The 25,421-nt window shown below is 41.8% G+C and overlaps 1 protein-coding gene across 1 annotated transcript in view; it reads right to left on the bottom strand.

Moving 5' to 3' along the window:
- Positions 1 to 1,432: 1,432 nt before the first annotated feature.
- LOC128643958 (poly(U)-binding-splicing factor PUF60-like) overlaps positions 1,433 to 25,421 on the bottom strand; it is a gene marked incomplete at its 3' end in the record, with an annotated part of 53,639 nt that continues 29,650 nt past the window's right edge. Inside the window, exons 3-4 of the mRNA XM_053696725.1 lie at positions 2,249 to 2,338; positions 1,433 to 1,518 (exon numbers count right to left, since the gene is read on the bottom strand). Of these exons, the coding sequence (XP_053552700.1) occupies positions 1,433 to 1,518; positions 2,249 to 2,338 (176 nt within the window). The remainder of the gene's footprint in view (positions 1,519 to 2,248; positions 2,339 to 25,421) is intronic.

Here is a 25,421-nt window from a genome sequence, read left to right on the forward strand (position 1 = left end):
GGTCATATTATACTAATGACAGTGATATGTTTATGGGCTCAGTACCTGCTAGGGTCATATTATACTAATGACAGTGATATGTTTATGTGCTCAGTACCTGCTAGGGTCATATTATACTAATGACAGTGATATGTTTATGGGCTCAGTACCTGCAGGGTCATATTATACTAATGACAGTGATATGTTTATGTGCTCAGTACCTGCTAGGGCCATATTATACTAATGACAGTGATATGTTTATGTGCTCAACTGCTAGGGCCATATTACTAATGACAGTGATATATGGGCTCATCCTGCTAGGCCATATTATACTAATGACAGTTATATGTTTATGTCCCTGCTAGTGGCACAGTGTACTAATGACAGTGGCGTGTATATGATCAGTCCCTGCTAGTGCCACAGTGTACTAATGACAGTGACGTGTATATATGCTCAGTCCCAGCTAGTGCCACAGTGTACTAATGACAGTGACGTGTATATAATCAGTCCGCTATGAGTGCCACAGTGTACTAATGACAGTGACGTGTATATAATCAGTCCCTCTAGTGCCACAGTGTACTAATGACAGTGGCGTGTATGATCAGTCCCAGCTAGTGGCACAGTGTACTAATGACAGTGACGTGTATATAATCAGTCCGTATGAGTGCCACAGTGTACTAATGACAGTGACGTGTATATGATCAGTCCCAGCTAGTGGCACAGTGTACTAATGACAGTGACGTGTATATGATCAGTCCCAGCTAGTGCCATGTACTAATGACAGTGACACGTGTATATGCTCAGTCCCTGCTATGCCACAGTGTACTAATGACAGTGAAGTGTATATAATCAGTCCGTAAGTGCCACAGTGTACTAATGACAGTGACGTGTATATGCTCAGTCCCAGCTAGTGCCACAGTGAACTAATGACAGTGACGTGTATGCTCAGTCCCAGCTAGTGCCACAGTGAACTAATGACAGTGACGTGTATATGTCAGTCCCAGCTAGTGCCACAGTGTACTAATGACAGTGACATGTTTATGTGCTCAGTCCTGCTAGTGCCCAGTGTACTAATGACAGTGACATGTTTATGTGCTCAGTCCGTACGAGGGCTAAGGTAGTATGGTATAAGAAACATGTTACTGGCTCCCAAAGAACAATCACAAGTCAGTCAAGTTAACTTATCACTGGGGCCCATATCTTGAATTGAACAACACATTTATGATTCCAGAGAGAAGTAGCAGGAAAAAAAAAGAAAAAGAAAGAAAAACTCACTAAAATGTCATTCAGGCCCCTGCAGTTACAGATCAAAAATGTCCCCATCAAGGGCCAGCAACAATTCCCTCCCACTGCAGGCCTAGACAATTGAAAATAATAATTGAAAAAAAAAAAAAAAAAACAAAAAACACAAAATGAAAAAGAAATAAAAAAACAACCCTCCTCCACCACCCACGCAGTGCCCCAGAAGAAGTGAATATTTCTATTGACCGATTGTAAAGGTGATAGAGGGTCTCCAAAGCTCATTGTCACTGCTGCCATCTGAAAGACAGTAAAGACAGGGTTCAGTCTGTTGGAGCTCAGAGTACACTGCTTGGTCTTCTGTGTTCTTGAGTATTTTGTTTAAATATTCTCTGTTCTAGAATTAAGCAGACAGAGGTAGCAGATAACCTGAAAAATAAATAAAGGGAGAGGGATTTCTTGCCTATATAAGATTGTACAGCCACTACTGGGGCCACAGTTTATACAAGATGCTCTAAAGCTTGGGACATCATTATCTCTTAGCTTATATGTGAGCCGTGATGCTATGTATCATGTTGTGGGGTCACAAGCTGCTGCCCGGTGGGTGTATAACCCAAGGAAGGATGTTGGGAAAATTAAAGACGTTGACCTTCCAAGCAGAACCTGAGTTGTGGCACAAGGAATAAATACTAGGGCAATAGCCAATAGGCTGCTAAAGGACGTAGCAATATTTTACCCACTACATGACTAGACGAAGGGATGGGAAGTGTGTAATTCAGTAATTTATATGGGACTCACTACTGACAATTTTCACAGATAAAACAACATCAATATCAAAACATTTACAGCCACAGAAGGAAAAAGAAAAAAGTACAGACAGAATTGTCATCAATAAAACATTAGTTGGGATCAGAGGTCTCACTTACCCGTAGGCACACCAAGGACGGCTCTGGTTAACTCCAACAGTACTGGTCATATGGTAAGCACAGACATAATGGTACTACTGAAGGAACCCGTAAGCAGCACTTACCTGGAGGTTGGTGAGCTGTTGGTGTTGATGAGCGATGGTTTGTTTCACCAGCACGCTCTTGATGCTCTGTTCCATAGCGTACTTCTTAGCCTAGAAGGAAAACAAAATCTTAGTCCAGTAGAGGAGACAGCGAGGGAGGTAGAACACAAACAAGTTCTTTTCACAACATAAATCTTGATTCCTCATTGTGAAAAAACAGAAGGATAAGGAAATCCAGAGTTCCAAACGAGGGCACAGAGCAGGTAAGGTACTCTCCCGCTCACCGTGCAGACACCTCCAATTGTAGGGCCCGCTCCTCTCTACTGGGCACCCCTTACCTTACCTCTGTATGACTTGGGCGAGGAGGGGCAGCCTCCTCCGAGCCTGGTGACATTTCTCACTCACGGTGTTCGCCCAGCAAAGGGGAATGTCTACAAGATAGAAGCGGGAGAAGCCCAAAAGGTTCTGACGCTTATTTTAAGATCCCTATATTCTAGATTTAACGGTTAGCACCTCCAACACTCTTGACATGATTCTAGTGTGTGTAAAAATAACAAACAAAGTAATGCAAAGACATTGGGTTAACTCTTGCCATTAAAGCTCTCTGGCAGCAAAAGCTGAACCCTAATAAACAGAAAGAACAGGAAATAAAATTACTTACCAAAACCCTCTTCACATTCAGTCACAGCACAGTTAGTAATTAACAAGAGCATATTTGTTTCCTAGACAAATTAAATGTTGAACCAAGCAATAGGGAAGCCGACTATGGCCACTAATACACTGGTGAGAAAGGGGCATCCCTCTGAAGCTTCATAGGTCCAACAAATATTTAAATTTGGAGCAGTAAAAAAATTACTTTTTAAGCTCCAGACCAAAACATTCCCCTCACAAAACAATAGTCCCCTCTCATCTCCAGAAGAGGCTCTTTCGTGCTTGTAGAGACTGACTTATGTCCAAAGGGTCCTGGAAAACGTGTAGCCCAACATAACATATCCTTGAGAGGTTGTAGGTTTGATTATTGTACAAGTAGCAATTCCTTACTAGTGGCCTGAAGCATAAGACACACACACTTTGGTTTAAATGTATTATAGGTATTATCATGAGCCTTGAAAGTACCTTGTATAAGACACATGGTGTTAAATATTTGTGAAACACATTTTAACCTTTACTTAGACTATTTCATTTACTAAACCAAAAGTACCAAACTAACCTGAAGATTGTTTAGTAGGAAAGATGACAGTCAAACCAAGGCTTATCATGTGTTCTGATGTTTAATAGGTATGTTATGTTACCCCACATCTGCTTCTAAATGAGAGAAATATGTTTTCAGAAACTGAAATATGTTATTAAAGCAGTGTTCTCAACAGAAAATGTTGCCAGCCAAGTGGTATTATTAAGTAGCAAAAATATGTATTTAATGATTATTTGTGCAATAAAGATTTATTGTTAACTAATTGTACCTGGATACTGACCTTTAGCTGGAAGGGGTACCCATTAAAAAGGTTCCTCTGACGTTAAGGCTAAGGGAATCTGCTAACATCACTGGTCAGTAATGATGTCACATGGTCAGTTGAGTTCACAGTTACATTTGAGGTAATCAAGATGGGAGATTCAGTGTGAGTCATTGCTTCTCTGGGGCACTTATAGATGTTCACATGAAATGCACGCCAGACATTTACTTAGAAGCACTATACACTATTCATGCATTAAAGATATATCAAAATTTATAGTCAACGATTCAGATACAGCAGCAATTTTAATCAACTTTCCAATCAACTTTCAGCAAATTCGCTTTATTTTCTTGGTATCCTATGTTGAAGAGTAAAGCTAGGTAGGCTGATAGGAGCGTGAAAAACATAATTTAAGCTTACCTGATAAATTTATTTCTCTTGTAGTGTATCCAGTCCACGGATCATCCATTACTTGTGGGATATTCTCCTTCCCAACAGGAAGTTGCAAGAGGATCACCCACAGCAGAGCTGCTATATAGCTCCTCCCCTCACTGCCATATCCAGTCATTCGACCTAAACAAGACGAGAAAGGAGAAACCATAGGGTGCAGTGGTGACTGTAGTTTAATTAAAATTTAGACCTGCCTTAAAAGGACAGGGCGGGCCGTGGACTGGATACACTACAAGATAAATAAATTTATCAGGTAAGCATAAATTATGTTTTCTCTTGTTAAGTGTATCCAGTCCACGGATCATCCATTACTTGTGGGATACCAATACCGAAAGCTAAAGTACACGGATGATGGGAGGGACAAGGCAGGAACTTAAACGGAAGGAACCACTGCCTGTAGAACCTTTCTCCCAAAAAACAGCCTCCGAAGAAGCAAAAGTGTCAAATTTGTAAAATTTTGAAAAGGTGTGAAGCGAAGACCAAGTCGCAGCCTTGCAAATCTGTTCAACAGAGGACTCATTTTTAAAGGCCCAGGTGGAAGCCACAGCTCTAGTAGAATGAGCTGTAATCCTTTCAGGGGGCTGCTGTCCAGCAGTCTCATAGGCTAAGCGTATTATGCTCCGAAGCCAAAAGGAGAGAGAGGTTGCCGAAGCTTTTTGACCTCTCCTCTGTCCAGAGTAAACGACAAACAGGGCAGATGTTTGACGAAAATCTTTAGTAGCCTGTAAGTAAAACTTCAAGGCACGGACTACGTCCAGATTATGCAAAAGACGTTCCTTCTTTGAAGAAGGATTAGGACACAATGATGGAACAACAATCTCTTGATTGATATTCCTGTTAGAAACCACCTTAGGTAAAAACCCAGGTTTGGTACGCAGAACTACCTTGTCTGAATGAAAAATCAGATAAGGAGAATCACAATGTAAGGCAGATAACTCAGAGACTCTTCGAGCCGAGGAAATAGCCATCAAAAACAGAACTTTCCAAGATAAAAGTTTAATATCAATGGAATGAAGGGGTTCAAACGGAACTCCCTGAAGAACTTTAAGAACCAAGTTTAAGCTCCACGGGGGAGCAACAGTTTTAAACACAGGGTTAATCCTAACCAAAGCCTGACAAAATGCCTGGACGTCTGGAACTTCTGCCAGACGCTTGTGCAAAAGAATAGACAGAGCAGAGATCTGCCCTTTTAATGAACTAGCTGATAAGCCTTTGTCCAAACCCTCTTGGAGAAAGGACAATATCCTAGGAATCCTAGCCTTACTCCATGAGTAACTCTTGGATTCACACCAATAAAGATATTTACGCCATATCTTATAGTAGATTTTCCTGGTGACAGGCTTCCGAGCCTGTATTAAGGTATCAATGACTGACTCGGAGAAGCCACGCCTTGATAGAATCAAGAGTTCAATCTCCATGCAGTCAGTCTCAGAGAAATTAGATTTGGATGATTGAAAGGACCTTGTATTAGAAGGTCCTGCCTCAGAGGCAGAGTCCATGGTGGAAGAGATGACATGTCCACTAGGTCTGCATATACCAGGTCCTGTATGGCCACGCAGGCGCTATCAGAATCACTGATGCTCTCTCCTGTTTGATTTTGGCAATCAGTCGAGGGAGCAGAGGAAACGGTGGAAACACATAGGCCAGGTTGAAGAACCAAGGAGCTGCTAGAGCATCTATCAGCGTTGCTCCCGGATCCCTGGACCTGGATCCGTAACAAGGAAGCTTGGCGTTCTGGCGAGACGCCATGAGATCCAGTTCTGGTTTGCCCCAACGATGGATCAGTTGAGCAAACCCCTCCGGATGGAGTTCCCACTCCCCCGGATGAAAAGCCGGACGACTTAGAAAATCCGCCTCCCAGTTCTCTACGCCTGGGATGTGGATCGCTGACAGGTGGCAAGAGTAAGACTCTGCCCAGCGAATTATCTTTGAAACTTCTAACATCGCTAGGGAACTCCTGGTTCCCCCTTGATGGTTGATGTAAGCCACTCGTGATGTTGTCCGACTGAAATCTGATGAACCTCAGTGTTGCTAACTGAGGCCAAGCTAGAAAAGCATTGAATATTGCTCTTAACTCCAGAATATTTATTGGGAGGAGTTTCTCCTCCTGAGTCCACGACCCCTGAGCCTTCAGGGAGTTCCAGACTGCGCCCCAACCTAGAAGGCTGCATCTGTTGTTACAATCGTCCAATCTGGCCAGCGAAAGGTCATACCCTTGGACAGATGGACCCGAGAAAGCCACCATAGAAGAGAATCTCTGGTCTCTTGATCCAGATTTAGTAGAGGGGACAAATCTGAGTAATCCCCATTCCACTGACTTAGCATGCATAATTGCAGCGGTCTGAGATGCAGGCGCAGCAAAAGGCACTATGTCCACTTGCCACTACCATTAAGCCGATTACTTCCATGCACTGAGCCACTGACAGGCGTGGAATGGAATGAAGGACACGGCAAGCATTTAGAAGTTTTGATAACCTGGACTCCGTCAAGGTAAATTTTCATCTCTACAGAATCTATAAGAGTCCCTAGGAAGGAGACTCTTGTGAGTGGTGATAGAGAACTCTTTTCCACGTTCACTTTCCACCCATGCGACCTCAGAAATGCCAGAACTATCTCTGTATGAGACTTGGCAATTTGAAAGCTTGACGCCTGTATCAGGATGTGGTCTAGATACGGAGCCACCGCTATGCCTCGCGGTCTTAGAACCGCCAGAAGTGAGCCCAGAACCTTTGTAAAAATTCTCGGGGCAGTGGCCAACCCGAAGGGAAGAGCTACAAATTGGTAATGCCTGTCTAGAAAGGCAAACCTTAGGAACCGATGATGATCTTTGTGAATCGGTATGTGAAGGTAGGCATCCTTTAAGTCCACTGTGGTCATGTACTGACCCCTTGGATCATGGGTAGGATGGTCCGAATAGTTTCCATTTTGAATGATGGAACTCTGAGGAATTTGTTTAAGATCTTTAGATCCAAGATTGGTCTGAAGGTTCCCTCTTTCTTGGGAACCACAAACACATTTGAATAAAATCCCTGTCCTTGTTCCGTCCACGGAACTGGATGGATCACTCCCATTACTAGGAGGTCTTGCACACAGCTTAGGAATGCCTCTTTCTTTATCTGGTTTGCTGATAACCTTGAAAGATGAAATCTCCTTGTGGAGGAGAAGCTTTGAAGTCCAGAAGATATCCCTGAGATATGATCTCCAACGCCCAGGGATCCTGAACATCTCTTGCCCACCCTGGGCGAAGAGAGAAAGTCTGCCCCCCACTAGATCCGTTTCCGGATAGGGGGCTGTTCCTTCATGCTGTCTTGGGGCAGCAGCAGGCTTTCTGGCCTGCTTGCCCTTGTTCCAGGACAGGTTAGGTTTCCAGGCCTGTCTGGAATGAGCAACAGTTCCCTCTTGTTTTGAAGCGGAGGAAGTTGATGCTGCTCCTGCCTTGAAATTTCGAAAGGCACGAAAATTAAACTGTTTGGCCTTTGATTTGGCCCTGTCCTGAGGAAGGGTATGACCCTTGCCTCCAGTAATGTCAGCAATAATTTCCTTCAAGCCAGGCCCGAATAAGGTCTGCCCTTGAAAGGAATGTTGAGTAATTTAGACTTTGAAGTCACGTCAGCTGACCAGGATTTAAGCCATAGCGCCCTACGCGCCTGGATGGCGAATCCGGAATTCTTAGCCGTTAGTTTAGTCAAATGAACAATGGCATCAGAAACAAATGAGTTAGCTAGCTTAAGCGTTCTAAGCTTGTCAATAATTTCATTCAATGGAGCTGTCTGGATGGCCTCTACCAGGGCCTCAAACCAGAATGCCGCCGCAGCAGTGACAGGCGCAATGCATGCAAGGGGCTGTAAAATAAAACCTTGTTGAATAAACATTTTCTTAAGGTAACCCTCCAATTTTTTATCCATTGGATCTGAAAAAGCACAACTGTCCTCAACCGGGATAGTGGTATGCTTTGCTAAAGTAGAAACTGCTCCCTCCACCTTAGGGACCGTCTGCCATAAGTCCCTGTAGTGGCGTCTATTGGAAACATTTTTCTAAATATAGGAGGTGGGGAAAAGGGCACACCGGGTCTATCTCACTCCTTGCTAATAATTTCTGTAAGCCTTTTAGGTATAGGAAAAACGTCAGTACACACCAGCACCGCATAGTATCTATCCAGCCTACACAATTTCTCTGGAATTGCAACTGTGTTACAGTCATTCAGAGCAGCTAATACCTCCCCAAGCAATACACGGAGGTTCTCAAGCTTAAATTTAAAATTAGAAATCTCTGAATCAGGTTTCCCCGAGTCAGAGATGTCACCCACAGACTGAAGCTCTCCGTCCTCATGTTCTGCATACTGTGACGCAGTATCAGACATGGCTCTAACAGCATTTGCACGCTCTGTATCTCTCCAACCCCAGAGCTATTGCGCTTGCCTCTTAATTCAGGCAATCTAGATAATACCTCTGACAGGGTATTATTCATGATTGCAGCCATGTCCTGAAAGGTAATCGCTATGGGCGTCCCTGATGTAATTGGCGCCATATTAGTGTGCGTCCCCTGAGCGGGAGGCGAAGGGTCTGACACGTGGGGAGAGTTAGTCGGCATAACTTCCCCCTCGACAGAACCCTCTGGTGATAATTCTTTTATAGATAAAGACTGATCTTTACTGTTTAAGGTGAAATCAATACATTTAGTACACATTCTCCTATGGGGCTCCACCATGGCTTTCAAACATAATGAACAAGTAGGTTCTTCTGTGTCAGACATGTTTAAACAGACTAGCAATGAGACTAGCAAGCTTGGAAAACACTTTAAAACAAGTTTACAAGCAATATAAAAAACGTTACTGCGCCTTTAAGAAACACAAATTTTCCCAAATTTTGAAATAACAGTGAAAAAATGCAGTTACACTAACTAAATTTTTACAGTGTATGTAATAAGTTAGCAGAGCATTGCATCCACTTGCAAATGGATGATTAACCCCTTAATACCAAAAACGAATAACAAATGACAAAAACGTTTTTTAAACAGTCACAACTGCCACAGCTCTACTGTGGCTTTTTACCTCCCTCAATACGACTTTTGAAGCCTTTTGAGCCCTTCAGAGAAGTCCTGGATCATGCAGTCTGTAATTTTTGCTGTGCAAAAAACGCTAAAATAGGCCCCTCCCACTCATATTACAACAGTGGAAGCCTCAGGGAACTGTTTTCTAGGCAAAATTCAAGCCAGCCATGTGGAAAAAACTAGGCCCCAATAAGTTTTATCACCAAACATATGTAAAAAACGATTAAACATGCCAGCAAATGTTTTAAAATACACTTTTATAAGAGTATGTATCTCTATTAATAAGCCTGATACCAGTCGCTATCACTGCATTTAAGGCTTTACTTACATTACTTGGGTATCAGCAGCATTTTCTAGCAAATTCCATCCCTAGAAAAATATTTTAACTGCACATAACCTTATTACAGGAAAACCTGCACGCTATTCCCCTCTGAAGTTACCTCACTCCTCAGAATATGTGAGAACAGCAAAGGATCTTAGTTACTTCTGCTAAGATCATAAAAAACGCAGGCAGATTCTTCTTCTAAATACTGCCTGAGATAAACAGTACACTCCGGTACCATTTAAAAATAAACTTTTGATTGAAGAAATAAACTAAGTATAAAACACCACAGTCCTCTTACCAGTGTGCCATGGCACACTAGTGTGCCGTGAGAGATCCTCAGGTGTGCCACGGCAGACTGACAACAGTGTGACATATTTTTTTAAACTTTGCTTGTTTTTGACTCCCAGTGCAGGGGTAGTTTGTAGGAGGCATGGCATAACAGCACAATACATACAGTATGTGTGTGTTTGTGTGTATGTGTATATATATATATATATATATATATATATATGCTGTATTAGGCTACAATGTGTGATTTTTTTAAAATTTTGGGATGGTGGTGTGCCACAGGATTTTTCAATGTAAAAAAGTGTGCCACGGCAAAAAAAAAGGTTAAAAATCACTGCTCTTACGACCTCCATCTTAGTTGAGAGTTGCAAGAGAATGACTGGATATGGCAGTGAGGGAGGAGCTATATAGCAGCTCTGCTGTGGGTGATCCTCTGCAACTTCCTGTTGGGAAGGAGATATCCCACAAGTAATGGATGATCCGTGGACTGGATACACTTAACAAGAGAAATATGTATAACATTGCTATAAACACACTTACAAATATATGTATAACATTGCTATAAAACATACTTACAAATATATGTTATAACATTGCTATAAACACACTTACAAATATATGTATAACATTGCTATAAACATACTACAAATATATGTATAACATTGCTATAAACATACTTACAAATATATGTATACACATTGCTATAAACATACTTACAAATATATGTATAACATTGCTATAAACATACTTACAAATATATGTATAACATTGCTATAAACATACTTACAAATATATGTATAACATTGCTATAAACATACTTACAAATATATGTATAACATTGCTATAAACATACTTACAAACATATGTATAATAATGGATGCGCCAAACTAATAATGAGAGTGCATATATAATATTAAAGACACACACTGCTCCGAGTGTGATGTAGCCCTAAAGTTTATAAAAACTTGTATAACAGTGAGTATTGCAGTCCCGTAAAATATACAAAACTATACACAATATGAGCAAAACTGAATGCAACACAATACAAGTGCAAATATAACTCTAGAATAAATAAAATAAATTAAAATAAACCGTGTCACTCTTAGGTCCAACTGGAAAATTAAAAAAGTCCTATGTACAATCCAAGGGTTTCTCCTCCATCAACAAAGCAAGCGACGAACAACTCCTTCCAAAACTTGCTGGTTAGCCAAGTGCGGTCAGATGTAACAAGTAAAAGAAGAAGGCGCAACAATAGTGCACTATCAATATGGTAGGACTAGCTGCCACACAAATACCAATATACTCACAGGATATCAGGCACTTGAGAAGTGCTACAACAGCCTCCTGGACCCTTAAAAGTCGTCCAGATAACTCTCCCTCTGGCACTCCACTCAATCAACTTATCCCCTTGATGGAACCACAGGTCCCTGATATCAGATCTTTCCAGTAATGAGTGATGCTCTGTAGGAAAAAGGCAAAGCAACTCCACTTCCAAAGAGTTTAGATGCAATAATTAAAATCCACAATTTGTGTGGATATCTCACATAAAACAGTCGTGGATAAAGTCTCTTATTAGAATGTAAAAGACTTTATTAAAACACAACGCGTTTCTCGGACAACAATGACCGTTCCTCAGGTGTAAGTCACATACACCTGAGGAAACTGTCATTGACTGTTTTAATAAACTCTTTTACATTCTAATAAGAGACTTTATCCACGACTGTTTTATGTGAGATATCCACACAAATTGTGGATTTTTAATTATTGCATCTAAACTCTTTGGAAGTGGAGTTGCCTTTGCCTTTTCCTACAGAGCATCACTCATTACTGGAAAGATCTGATATCCAGGGACCTGTGGTTCCATCAAGGGGATAAGCTGATTGAGTGGAGTGCCAGAGGGAGAGTTATCTGGACGACTTTTAAGGGTCCAGGAGGCTGTTGTAGCACTTCTCAAGTGCCTGATATCCTGTGAGTATATTGTATTTGTGTGGCAGCGAGTCCTACCATATTGATTGTGCACTATTGTGGCGCCTTCTTCTCTTTTACATGTTGCTAATAAACATAGCTGCAATATGACTCGACACCACATGCGCCTGAGCTCACCTAGTATAACACTCTTTAACAAAGGATACCAAGAGAACTAAGCAAAATTACTAGCATGTTGGCTCACCAGCACAGGGTATATTTGGTCATTGTGTGCACAAGTGCTGTACTCACTAGCATGTGGCTCACCAGAACAGGGTATGCTTGGTCATTGTGTGCACAAGTGCTGTATTCACTAGCATGTGGCATGCTTGGTCATTTTGTGCATCAGTGCTGTACTTACTTGCATGTGGCTCACCAGTACAGTATGCTGGTCATTGTGTGCACAAGTGCTGTATTCACTAGCATGTGGCTCACCAGTATGGGTATGCTTGGTCATTGTGTGCACAAGTGCTGTATTCACTAGCATGTGGCTCACCAGTATGGGGTATGCTTGGTCATTGTGTGCACAAGTGCTGTATTCACTAGCATGTGGCTCACCAGCACAGGGTATGCTTGGTCAATGTGTGCACAAGTGCTGTACTCACTTGCATGTGGCTCACCAGCACAGGTATGCTTGGTCATTGTGTGCACAAGTGCTGTACTCACTTGCATGTGGCTCACCAGCACAGGGTATGCTTGGTCATTGTGTGCACAAGTGCTGTATTCATTAGCATGCGGCTCACCAGTACAGTGTATGCTTTGTCATTGTGTGCACAAGTGCTGTATTCACTAGCATGTGGCTCACCAGTACGGGTATGCTTGGTCATTGTGTGCACAAGTGCTGTATTCAATAGCATGCGGCTCACCAGAACGGGGTATGCTTGGTCATTGTGTGCACAAGTGCTGTATTCACTAGCATGTGGCTGACCACACAGGGTATGCTTGGTCATTGTGTGCACAAGTGCTGTATTCATTAGCATGCGGCTCACCAGTACAGGGTATGCTTGTCATGTGTGCACAAGTGCTGTATTCACTAGCATGTGGCTCACCAGTACGGGGTATGCTTGGTCATTGTGTGCACAAGTGCTGTATTCAATAGCATGCGGCTCACCAGAACGGGGTATGCTTGGTCATTGTGTGCACAAGTGCTGTATTCACTAGCATGTGGCTGAGTAGTACAGGGTATGATTTGTCATTGTGTGCACAAGTGCTGTAATCACTAGCATGTGGCTCACCAGTACGGGGTATGCTTGGTCATTGTGTGCACAAGTGCAGAACTCACTAGCATGTGGCTCACCAGTACGGGGTATGCTTGGTCATTGTGTGCACAATGCTGTATTCACTAGCATGTGGCTCACACAGTACGGGTATGCTTGGTCATTGTGTGCACAAGTGCTGTATTCACTAGCATGTGGCTCACCAGTACGGGGTATGCTTGGTCATTGTGTGCACAAGTGCTGTATTCAATAGCATGTGGCTCACCAGTACGGGGTATGCTTGGTCATTGTGTGCACAAGTGCTGTAGCAACTAGCATGTGGCTCACCAGTACGGGGTATGCTTGGTCATTGTGTGCACAAGTGCTGTAGCAACTAGCATGTGGCTCACCAGTACGGGGTATGCTTGGTCATTGTGTGCACAAGTGCTGTATTCACTAACATGTGTTTCACGAGCACAGGATATGGTTGGTCATTGTGTGCACAAGTGCTGTATTCACTAGCGTGTGGTTCACGAGCACAAGATATGTTTGGTCATTGTGTGCACAAGTGCTGTATTCACTAGCATGTGGTTCACAAGCACAGGATATGTTTGGTCATTTTGTGCACAAGTTGCTGTATTCACTAGCATGTGGCTCACCAGTCACCAGTAACGGTGTGATGCTTGGTTATTGTGTGCACAAGTGCTGTATTCACTAGCATGTGGCTCACCAGTACGGGGTATGCTTGGTCATTGTGTGCACAAGTGCTGTATTCACTAGCATTGGCTCACCAGTACGGGGTATGCTTGGTCATTGTGTGCACAAGTGCTGTATTCACTAGCATGTGGCTCACCAGTACGGGTATGCTTGGTCATTGTGTGCACAAGTGCTGTAGCAACTAGCATGTGGCTCACCAGTACGGGGTATGCTTGGTCATTGTGTGCACAAGTGCTGTATTCACTAGCATGTGGTTCACGAGCACAGGATATGTTTGGTCATTTTGTGCACAAGTGCTGTATTCACTAGCATGTGGCTCACCAGTCACCAGTACGGGGTATGCTTGGTTATTGTGTGCACAAGTGCTGTATTCACTAGCCACCAATCAGCAAGCGCAACCCGCCCAAAAATGGGTTGGCTCCTAAGCTTACATTCCTGCTTTTCAAATAAAGATACCAAGAGAAAGAAGACATTTTGATAATAGAAGTAAATCAGAAAGTTGTTGAAAATTGCTGCTCTAGCTGAATCATGTCCCTTTAACTTAAAGGGACGGTAAACGTTCCCCTTTGTATAACCAGACCCGGAATGTAAGTGATATTTTAGATGGAATTGAATTAATCAGTTGTAATGGTGATGCGCTATAAATTACTTTTAAGATAGTGAATACATCACTTGGCCACTAGGAGGCGGCAAAGACACCCCAGAGCATTCAACTCTCCCTCCCACTTCCTGTACTGTCCCAGTAGTTTTGTCTTATCAAGGAGGCAGCTAGAGATTAGAGGTGCTCTGCAGGGATTGTATTTTACAGGTATCCTCAATGGAGAGGGTCAGGGGTGTACTTGGTTAACCATGTAAAGCTGAGTATTGGTTTCCTCTGCTCAGGGATGTCGTGGGGAAGTCCCCGTGCACCCCATACAGTCCTGTGCTGTTTGTTACACTGAATCTATTTTCTCTTTAAGAAGAGGGGTATTTATTTCTCCCTTTGCAGGCTAGTCGCCGTTACTGGGGGTTGGTATCAGTGGTCTGTGCACATTTGTTAGCCCTCTGTCTAGGGAAATGTGTGGGAGTGTTTGCTTCAGCAGCACATATACTTTATTGATTCTGAATAGAGGGACATTGCACGCTCAATACCCTTATACACTCTTTAGTGAGGGACAAAGGGTAAATAGTACAATACTTTACTTTCCATCTGCTAATGGCACTGATGTAGCGGTGTTAGGGTTATGGGCTAGATTTATCAAGCCCCTACGGCAGCAAGTTCTCACAAGAACTTGTTTGCCGTGATTTATCAAGCAGCGGTCATCAGACCGCTGCTTCCCGAAGCTCTTCGCCACCTCTAAGGTGGCAAAATTCAATCTCCTCGGTCGAGTCGAGAGGGAGGGGAAAAATAAAAAACAGCCATTTTCCGCTGAAAAAATAATCCACAACCCAAATTATAAGTTTATTCTTTTAATGACAAGAAAAACTTAAAACATCAGCAGAAGAATCAAACTGAAACAGCTGCCTGAAGAACTTTTCTACCAAAAACTGCATCTGAAGAAGCAAATACATCAAAACGGTAGAATTTAATAAATGTACTTAAAGAAGACCAGGTTGCTGCTTTGCAAATTTGATCAACTGAAGTTTCATTCTTAAAAGCCCACGAAGTGGAGACTGATCTAGTAGAATGAGCTGTAATTCTCTGAGGCGGGCCTGACCCGACTCCAATAAGCTTGATGAATCAAAAGATTTAACCAAGAAACCAAGGAAATAGCAGAAGCTTTCTGACCTTTCCTAGGACCAGAAAATGTAACAAATAGACTAGAAGTCTTCCTGAAAACTTAGTAGCTTCAATATCATATTTGAAAGCTCTCACCACATCCGAAGAATGTAAGGATCTTTCCAAAGAATTCTTAGGATTAGGACACAATGAAGGGACAACAATTTATCTACTAATGTTGTAAGAATTCACAACCTTAGGAAAAAATTTAAATGAAGTCCGCAAAAAACGCCTTATCCTGATGAAAAATCAGAAAAGGAGATTCACAAGGAAGATCAGATAGCTCAGAAACTCTTCTAGCAGAAGAGATGGCCAAAAGGAACAATACTTTCCAAGAAAGTAGTTAAATGTCCAAAGAATTCATAGGCTCAAAATGGAGGAGCCTGTAAAGCCCTCCAAACCAAATTAAGACTCCAAGAAGGAGAGATTGATTTAATGACAGGCTTAATATAAACTAAAGCCTGTACAAAACAGTGAATATCAGGAAGTTTAGCAATCTTCCTGTGAATAAAACAGAAAGAGCAGAGATTTGTCCCTTCAAGGAACTTGCAGACAAACCCTTATCCAAACCATCCTGAAGAAACTGTAAAATTCTTGCAACTCTAAAAGAATGCCAAGAGAATTTATGAGAAGAATACCATGAAATGTAAGTCTTCCAAACTCGATAATAAATCTTTCAAGAGACAGATTTACGAGCTTGTAACAGAGTATTAATTACTGAGTCAGAGAAACCTCTATGACTTGGCACTAAGCAATCAATATCCATACCTTCAAATTTAATGATTTGAAAAACTGATGGAAAAAAACGGACCTTAAGACAGTAGGTCCGGCCTTAACAGAAGTGGCCAAGGTTGTCACCAGCAACACAAATGATTGTTCCATGATGATTCTGGAGATCACTCTTGGAAGAAGAACTAGAGGCGGGAAAATATAGGCGGGTTGATAACACCAAGGAAGTGTCAGCGCACCCACTGCTTCCGCCTGAAAATCCCTGAACCTGGACAGGCATCTGGGAAGTCTCTTATTTAGATGAGAGGTCATCAGATCTATCTGTCGGAAGACCCCATATCTGAACAATCGGAGAAAACACATCTGGATGGAGGGACCACTCCCCAGGATGTAAAGTCTGACTGCTGAGATAATCCGCCTCCCAATGTCTATACCTGGGATATGCACCACAGAAATTAGACAGGAGCTGGATTCCACCTAAGCAAGTATCCAAGATACTTCTTTCACAGCTTGTGGACTGTGAGTCCCACCCTGCTGATTGACAAATGCCACTGTTTGTGACATTGTCTGTTTGAAAATAAATGAACAGTTCTCTCTTCAACAGAGGCCAAAACTGAAGAGCTCTGAGAATTGCACGGAGTTCTAAAATATTGATTGGTAATCTCGCCTCTTGAGATTTCCAAACCCCTTGTGCTGTCAGAGATCCCCAAACAGCTCCCCAACCTGAAAGACTTGCATCTGTAGTGATCATAGTCCGGGATAGCCGAACAAAGAAGCCCCTTGAACTTAACGCTGGTGATTTACCACCACGTCAGAGAGTGTCAAACATTGGGATTTAAGGATATTAATTGTGATATCTCTGCACCATGGATTCAGCAAACAAAGCTGGAGAGGTCTCATGGGAGAACGAGCAAAGGGAATCGCATACGATGCTGCAGTCATGAGACCTAAATTTTCCATGCACATAAACACTGAAGGGAATGACTGAGATTGAAGGTGCAGACAGGCTGCAACCACTTTCAAACGTCTCTTGTCAGTTAGAGAGAGTCATGGACACTGAATCTATCTGGAAACCTAAAAAAGGTGACAATTGTCTGAGGAATCAAGAAACTTTTTAGCAAATTGATCCAACAACCAGGATTTTCGAAGAAACAACACTAGTTGATTTGTGTGAGATTCTGCAGAACGGAAAGACTGAGCTAGTACCAAGATATCGTCCAAATAAGTTAACACTGCAATACCCTGCTCTATGGTTTCCATAAAGCAGGGCACCTAGAACCTTTAAAAAAAGATTCTTTGAGCGGTTGCTAGTCCAAATGGAAAAGCAACAAATTGGTAACGCTAGTCTAGAAAAGAGAATCTCAGGAACTGATAATGATCTGAATGAATCGGAATATGAAGGTATACATCCTGCAATCCATTGTGGACCTAAAATGTCCTTGCTGAATAAAAGGCAGAACAGTCCTTAAAGGGACATTATACACTCATTTTTCTTTACATAAAATGTTTTGTAGATGTATCTATTTATAAGCCCATAAAGTTTTTTTTTTAAATTAATGTAAAAGTTTTGCTTATTTTTAAATAACAATGCAATGATTTCAGACTCCTAACCAAGCCCCAAAGTTTTATTGTGACTATCGTCAGCTACCTTCTCCAGCCTTGCTCCTGTTTGTGTAATGGGTCTTTTCATATGCAAAAGAAGGGGGAGGGGGGGGAGTGTCCTTATTTGCCACTTGCAGTGGGGCTTTCCAGCTACCTTTTCAACAGAGCCAAGCTGACAGCTTCTAGAGTAAGTTTTTAAACCAGTTTTTACTGGATTTTTATATCAGTATCCTGTGCATATTATTCTTTATAGTAGTGTCTATTACTTGCAGTTATATGAAAATGAGGTATACTGTCCCTTTAAAGTCACCATTTGAAAATTGGTACTATTACATAACGATTCAAAATTTTCAGATCCAGAATTAGTCTGAATGAAATTTCCTTCCTTTCTGGAACAAGGAATAGATTTGTAATAAAATTATAAGTGAAAAAGAGGACGCCACATAGCGTGATACTCTTGTTGTAAAATCAGAAGGCAGAATATTCAAAAAGGCTTACCAAATGGCTCTGCACCGTTCCTATGACCGGTGCTATCAGCAGACTAACACTCTCAGTGGTTAGCACACTGGGTGGCCTCAGCTGAACTGCAGACAGGTGGATCTCAGTGTTGCTTGATTGCAGTAACCAAAAGTCTGTATAGGACCCATGTATTGCAGACTTGTATCTGATGTCTCTTGCACATATCATGAAGACTCTGCCAGCAGGAACTTTAGATAACTGGCATGACTACCTTGAAACTCCAGATCTGAAACACACTTCAGGAAAGGTCTGAGCTTTAACTGGATTTGCTGGAATGCGTGAGAGAAAAAAAAAATCTTCTCACAGGAGGATTTACTCAGAATTCCTATTCAAACCCCTGAGAGAAAATACTCTGATAACCATTGATTTTGGACCGAATTTATCCAAACATTCTGAAAAAAAAACCTTAATCTGCCCCCTACCAGCTGAGCTGGAATGAGAGTCGCACCTTCATGCGGACTTAGGGGCTGGCTTTTGGTTTCTTAAATGGGTTTATTCAAATTTAATTAAATGTTTCCACATTGGAAACAGATTCCATAAGGAAGGATTAGGTTTTTGTTCCTTATTTGACAAAAAGAACGAAAACGATTAGAAGCTTTATATTTACCCTTGGGTCTCTTATTACCTTGGAAAGAAAGAGATAGCAATCTAGACTTAAAAGTCATATCAGCATTCAGATTAAAGCCCACAAAACTCTTCTTGCTAAAAAAATAGCTAAAGACAGATTTAACATCAATCTTGAAAATAGCATCAGAACGGATTAGTATGTTGCAGAAAGCGACCATACTAGATAAATCAGAATCCAATTCTTGTTGCGCTAAATCTCCAACAAAAAAAGTTGATGCAGCTGCACATCAGCCAAAGAAATTGCAGGCCTGAGACGACCCTGAATATAATAAGCTTTCCTTAGATACGATTAAAGTTTCCTATCTAACAGGAGAACTTAAGTACTATCTTCCATAGGAATAGAGGTACGTTCAGCAAGAGTAGAAATAGCCCCATCAACTTTGAGGATCTTTTCCCAAAACTCTATAGAAATCACTGGTAAAAGGATACAATTTTTTAAACCTTGAGGAATAAAAGAAGTACCCGGCTAATTCCATTCCTTAGAAATCATAACAGAAATAACATCAGGAACAGGAAAAAACCTCTGGAGTAACCACAGGAGGTTTAAAAACAGATTTTACTAGTTCTAATATCAAGAGGACTAGTTTCCACGATATCCAAAATAATTAACACTTCTTTAATACTTAATTTTAAATAAATAAGTAGGTTTGTTAGGGTCAGTATCTGAGGAAAGATCTGAATCAGATAGATCCTCATCAGAAGAGGATAATTCATTATGTTGTCGGTCATTTGAAATTTCATCAACCTTATGAGAAGTTTTAAAAGACCTTTATATTAATTAGAAGGCAGAATAGCAGACAAAGCCTTCTGAATAGAATCAGTAACAAATTCTTTAAATATCATAGGTATAACATGCACATTAAAAGTTGAAGGAACAACAACAGGAAATGCACTATTAACTGATGGATACAATATCTGCATGTAAAAGTTTATCATGATAACCAATACAAATGACATTCAGAAATATAATGCACTTAGCTTTAGTAGAACAGACATCAGGCAGCAAAGTTCCAACAGATACTTCTGAGGCAGGATCATATTGAGACATCTTGCAAAATGTAAAATAAATAACAACATATAAAGCAAAATTGTCAATTTCCTTATATGACAGTTTCAGGAATGGGAAAAAATGCAAATAGCATAGCCCTCTGACATAGAAAAAGGCAAGAGGCAAATAGCAATGGGGTATAAAATTAATGAATTTTTTTTGCGCCAAATATGACGCACAACGTAACAGAAAATTTTTTGGCGCAAACAATATCCGGAAATGACACACTTGCGTCACTAACGGCGCAACCGTGTGTAAGGCTTCGGCGTCAACTACGGCGACAGAAATGACGAACTTGCGTCAACGGACGTACTTTTCACGCCAAAAAATATTCTCGAGCCAAAAATGACGCAATAAAGTCTAGCATTTGGCGCACCCCGGGCCTAGTACTGCCCGCAATTTGCAAGAAAAAAAGTAGTCAATTGAAAAAAAGACTAAACCCCAGGTAAGAAAATTATTTCTTAATATGTTTATTTTCCCTAAATATGAAACTGACTGACAGTCTGCACAAGGAAATACATGAACCTGACTCATGGCAGATATAAGTACAATACATATATTTAGAACTTTATATAAATGCATAATGTGCCAAACCATAGCTGGGGTGTCTTAAGTAATAAAAAAACATACTTACCAAAAGACACCCATTCACATATAGCAGATAGCCAAACCAGTACTGAAACAGTTATCAGTAGAGGTAATGGTATATGAGAGTATATCATCGATCTGAAAAGGGAGGTAGGAGATTAATCTCTACGACCAATAACAGAGAACCTATGAAATAGACACCCGTTATGGAAATCATTGCATTCAATAGGTGATACTCCCTTCACATCCCTCTGACATTCAGAATCTTTTTTTTTTTTTGGTGAGCTAACAGCTTGAAGTGTTCTCCAATCGGCTCTCTAGATAATAATAATAATAATAATAAAAAAAGGAAATTTATTCTTACCTGATAAATTTGTTTCTTTTACGAAACAATGAGTCCACGGATTTCATCCTTACTTGTGCGATATTGCCTCCTGGTCAGCAGGAGGAGGGAAAGAGCACCACAGCAGAGCTGTATATAAGCTCCTCCCTTCCCTCCCACTCCAGTCATTCGACTGAAGTCAGGAAGAGAAAGGAAAAGCCAAGGTGCAGAGGTGACTGAAGTTTAACAAAATTAAAGACCTGTCTTAGAAAAACAGGGTGGGCCGTGGACTCATCGTATCGTAAAAGAAACAAATTTATCAGGTAAGAATACATTTCCTTTACTTTTACAAGATACAATGAGTCCACAGATTTCATCCTTACTTGTGGGATACAATACCAAAGCTATAAAACACGGATGAAAGGGAGGGAAAAGACAGGGAACCTAAACGGAAGGCACCACTGCTTGAAGAACTTTCCTCCCAAAAACAGCCCCAGATGAGGCAAAAGAATCAAATTTGGAAAATGTGAAGAGAATACCAAGTTGCAGCCTTGCACATCTGTTCAACAGAAGCATCCTTCATGAATGCCCAAGAGGAAGCCACAGCCCTAGTGGAATGGGTCGTAATCTGTTCAGGAGGCTGCTGTCCAGCATTCTCATATGCAAACTGGATGATACTCTTCAACCAAAATGAGAGGTAGCTGTAGCTTTCCGACCCCTACACTTCCCAGAAAACACAAGAAACAGAGATCGATTGAGGAAAATCCTTAGTGGCCTGTAAGTAAAACTTTTAAAGCACGGACCACCATCCCAATTCCTATTTATGTAACAGGCCGCTCCTTCTTAGAAGGAGGATTAGGACACAAGGAGGAACAAAAAATCTCTCCCTGATTAATATTTTTATTAGAAACAACCTTAGGAAAAAAACCAGGTTTGGAGCGTACCACCTTACCGAATGAAAAATAAGATACGGAGTAATCACATGGTAACGCTGAACGCTCAGAAACCTCTGCGAGCAAAAGAAATAGCAACCAAAATAAAACTTTCCAAGATAATAAGTTAATATCTATGGAATGCACTAGGGTTTCAACCGGAACCCTTGAAGAACATTAAGAACTAATCCAAACTCCCAAAGAGGAGCAATTGGTCTAAACACAGGCCTGATTCTAGTCCAGAGCCTGACAAAAGATTACACATCTGGACATCTGCCAGACGCGTTGTGTAACAAATAGACAACAGCAGAAAAACTGTCCCCTTTAAGGAACTAGCCGACAGCCTTTTCTCCAATCCTTCTTGGAGAAAAGACAACAATCCTGGGAATCCCTAACCCTACTCCATGAGTAGCCCTAGGATTCGCACCAATAAGATATTTACGCCAATTCTCTATGGTAAATTTTCCTAGTAACAGGCATAACGTGCCTGAATCAAGGTATCTATGACCGAATCGAAAAAAAACTTAATTATGTTTACCTGATAAATTTTATTTCCTCTTGTACGTGTATCCAGTCCACCGATCATCCATTACTTATGGGATATTAACTCACTCCCCCAACAGGAAGGTGCAAGAGGATTCACCCAGCAGAGCTGCTAGTATAGCTCCTCCCCCTAACTGCCCACTTACCAGTCATTCGACGAAAACATGCAGAGAAAGGAAAACCATAGGGGTTGCAGTGGTGACTGTAGTTTAATGGAAAAATTACCTGCCCTTAAAGTGACAGGGCGGGCGTGGACTGGAATACACTACAAGAGAAATAAATTTATCAGGTAAGCATAAATTATGTTTTCTCTCTGTTAAGTGTGATCAGTCCACGGGTCATCATTACTTCTGGGATACCAATACCAAAGCTAAAAGTACACGGATGACGGGAGGGACAGGCAGGCTCTTTATACGAAGGAACCACTGCCTGAAGAACCTTTCTCCCAAAAACTAGCCTCCGAAGAAGCAAAAGTGTCAAATTTGTAAAATTTGGAAAAAGTATGAAGAGAAGACCAAGTTGCAGCCTTGCAAATCTGTTCAACAGAAGGCCTCATTCTTAAAGGCCCAAGTGGAAGCCACAGCTCTAGTAGAAGTGAGCTGTAATTCTTTCAGGAGGCTGCTGTCCAGCAGTCTCATAGGCTAACGTATTATGCTACGAAGCCAAAAAGAGAGAGAGGTAGCCAGAAGCTTTTTGACCTCTCCTCTGACCAGAGTAAACGACAAACAGGGAAGAAGTTTGACGAAAATCCTTAGTTGCCTGAAGATAGAAATTTCAGGGCACGGAACTACATCCTAGATTGTGTAGCAGACGTTCCTTCTTCGAGGAAGGATTTGGACACAAAGATGGGTACAACAATCTCTTGATTGATGTTCCTGTTAGTGACCTACCTTAGGTAAGAACCCAGGTTTAGTACGCAGAACTACCTTGTCTGAGTGAAAAATCAGATAAGGGAGAATCACAATGTAAGGACTGATAACTCAGAGACTCTTTCGAGCCGAGGAAATAGCCATTAAAAACAGAAACTTTCCAAGATAACATTCTTTATATCAATGGAATGAAGGGGTTCAAACGGAACACCCTGTAAAACGTTAAGAACTAAGTTCAAACTCCATGGTGGAGCAACAGCTTTAAAACACAGGCTTGATCCTAGCTAAAGCCTGACAAAAGGACTTGAACGTCTGGATTTTCTGACAGACGTTGTGTAACAAGATGGACAGAGCTGAAATCTGTCCCTTTAATGAACTAGCTGATAAACCCTTTTCTAAACCTTCTTGTAGAAAAGGACAATATCCTAGCGATCCTAACCTTACTCCAGGAGTAAACCTTTGGATTCGCACCAGTATAGGTATTTCCGCCATATTTTATGGTAAATCCTTCTGGTAACAGGCTTCCTAGCCTGAATTCAGGGTATCAATAACCGACTCAGAAAAACCCACGTTTTGATAAAATCAAGCGTTCAATTTCCAAGCAGTCAGCTTCAGAGAAGTTAGATTTTGATGTTTGAATGGACCCTGTATCAGAAGGTCCTGTCTTAGAGGTAGAGACCAAGGCGGACAGGATGACATGTCCACTAGATCTGCATACCAAGTCCTGCGTGGCCATGCAGGTGCTATTAGAATTACTGATGCTCTCTCCTGTTTGATTTTGGCAATCAATCGAGGAAGCAGCGGGAAGGGTGGAAACACATAAGCCATCCCTCAAGTTCCAAGGTGCTGTCAAAGCATCTATCAGAAACTGCTCCCGGATCCCTGGATCTGGACCCGTAGCGAGGAAGTTTGGCGTTCTGGCGAGACGCCATGAGATCTATCTCTGGTTTGCCCCAACGTCGAAGTATTTGGGCAAAGACCTCCGGATGAAGTTCCCACTCCCCCGGATGAAAGTCTGGCGACTTCAAGAAATCCGCCTCCCAGTTCTCCACTCCCGGGATGTGGATTGCTGACAGGTGGGCAAGAGTGAGACCTCTGCCCAGCGAATTATCTTTGATACTTCCATCATTGCTAGGGAGCTTCTTGTCCCTCCCTGATGGTTGATGTAAGCTACAGTCGTGATGTTGTCCGACTGAAACCTGATGAACCCCCGAGTTGTTAACTGGGGCCAAGCCAGAAGGGCATTGAGAACTGCTCTCAATTCCAGAATGTTTATTGGAAGGAGACTCTCCTCCTGATTCCATAGTCCCTGAGCCTTCAGAGAATTTCCAGACAGCGCCCCAACCTAGTAGGCTGGCGTCTGTTGTTACAATTGTCCAGTCTGGCCTGCTGAATGGCATCCCCTGGACAGGTGTGGCCGATGAAAGCCACCATAGAAGAGAATTTCTGGTCCTCTTGATTCAGATTCAGAGTAGGGGACAAAGTCTGAGTAATCCCCATTCCACTGACTTAGCATGCACAATTGCAGCGGTCTGAGATGTAGGCGTGCAAAAGGTACTATGTCCAATTGCCGCTACCATTAAGCCGATCACCTCCATGCATTGATCTACTGACGGGTGTTGAATGGAATGAAGGACTCGGCATGCATTTTGAAGCTTTGTTAACCTGTCTTCTGTCAGGTAAATCTTCATTTCTACAGAATCTATAAGAGTCCCCAAGAATGGAACTCTTGTGAGAGGAAAGAGAGAACTCTTCTTTTCGTTCACCTTCCATCCATGCGACCTTAGAAATGCCAGAACTAACTCTGTATGAGACTTGGCAGTTTGAAAGCTTGAAGCTTGTATTAGAATGTCGTCTAGGTACGGAGCTACCGAAATCCCTCGCGGTCTTAGTACCGCCTAGAAGAGGCACCCAGAACCTTTGTGAAGATTCTTGGAGCCGTAGCCAATCCGAATGGAAGAGCTACAAACTGGTAGTGCCTGTCTAAGAAGGCAAACCTTAGGATACCGGTGATGATCTTTGTGGATCGGTATGTGAAGGTAAGCATCCTTTAAATCCACTGTGGTCATGTACTGACCCTCTTGGATCATGGGTAAAATTGTCCGAATAGTTTCCATTTGAACGATGGAACTCTTAGGAATTTGTTTAGAGATCTTTAAATCTAAGATTGGCCTGAAAGTTCCCTCTTTTTTGGGAACCACAAACAGGTTTGAGT

Source organism: Bombina bombina, unplaced genomic scaffold, assembly GCF_027579735.1.
Source record: "Bombina bombina isolate aBomBom1 unplaced genomic scaffold, aBomBom1.pri scaffold_1307, whole genome shotgun sequence".
Taxonomy (NCBI): Eukaryota; Metazoa; Chordata; class Amphibia; order Anura; family Bombinatoridae; genus Bombina; species Bombina bombina.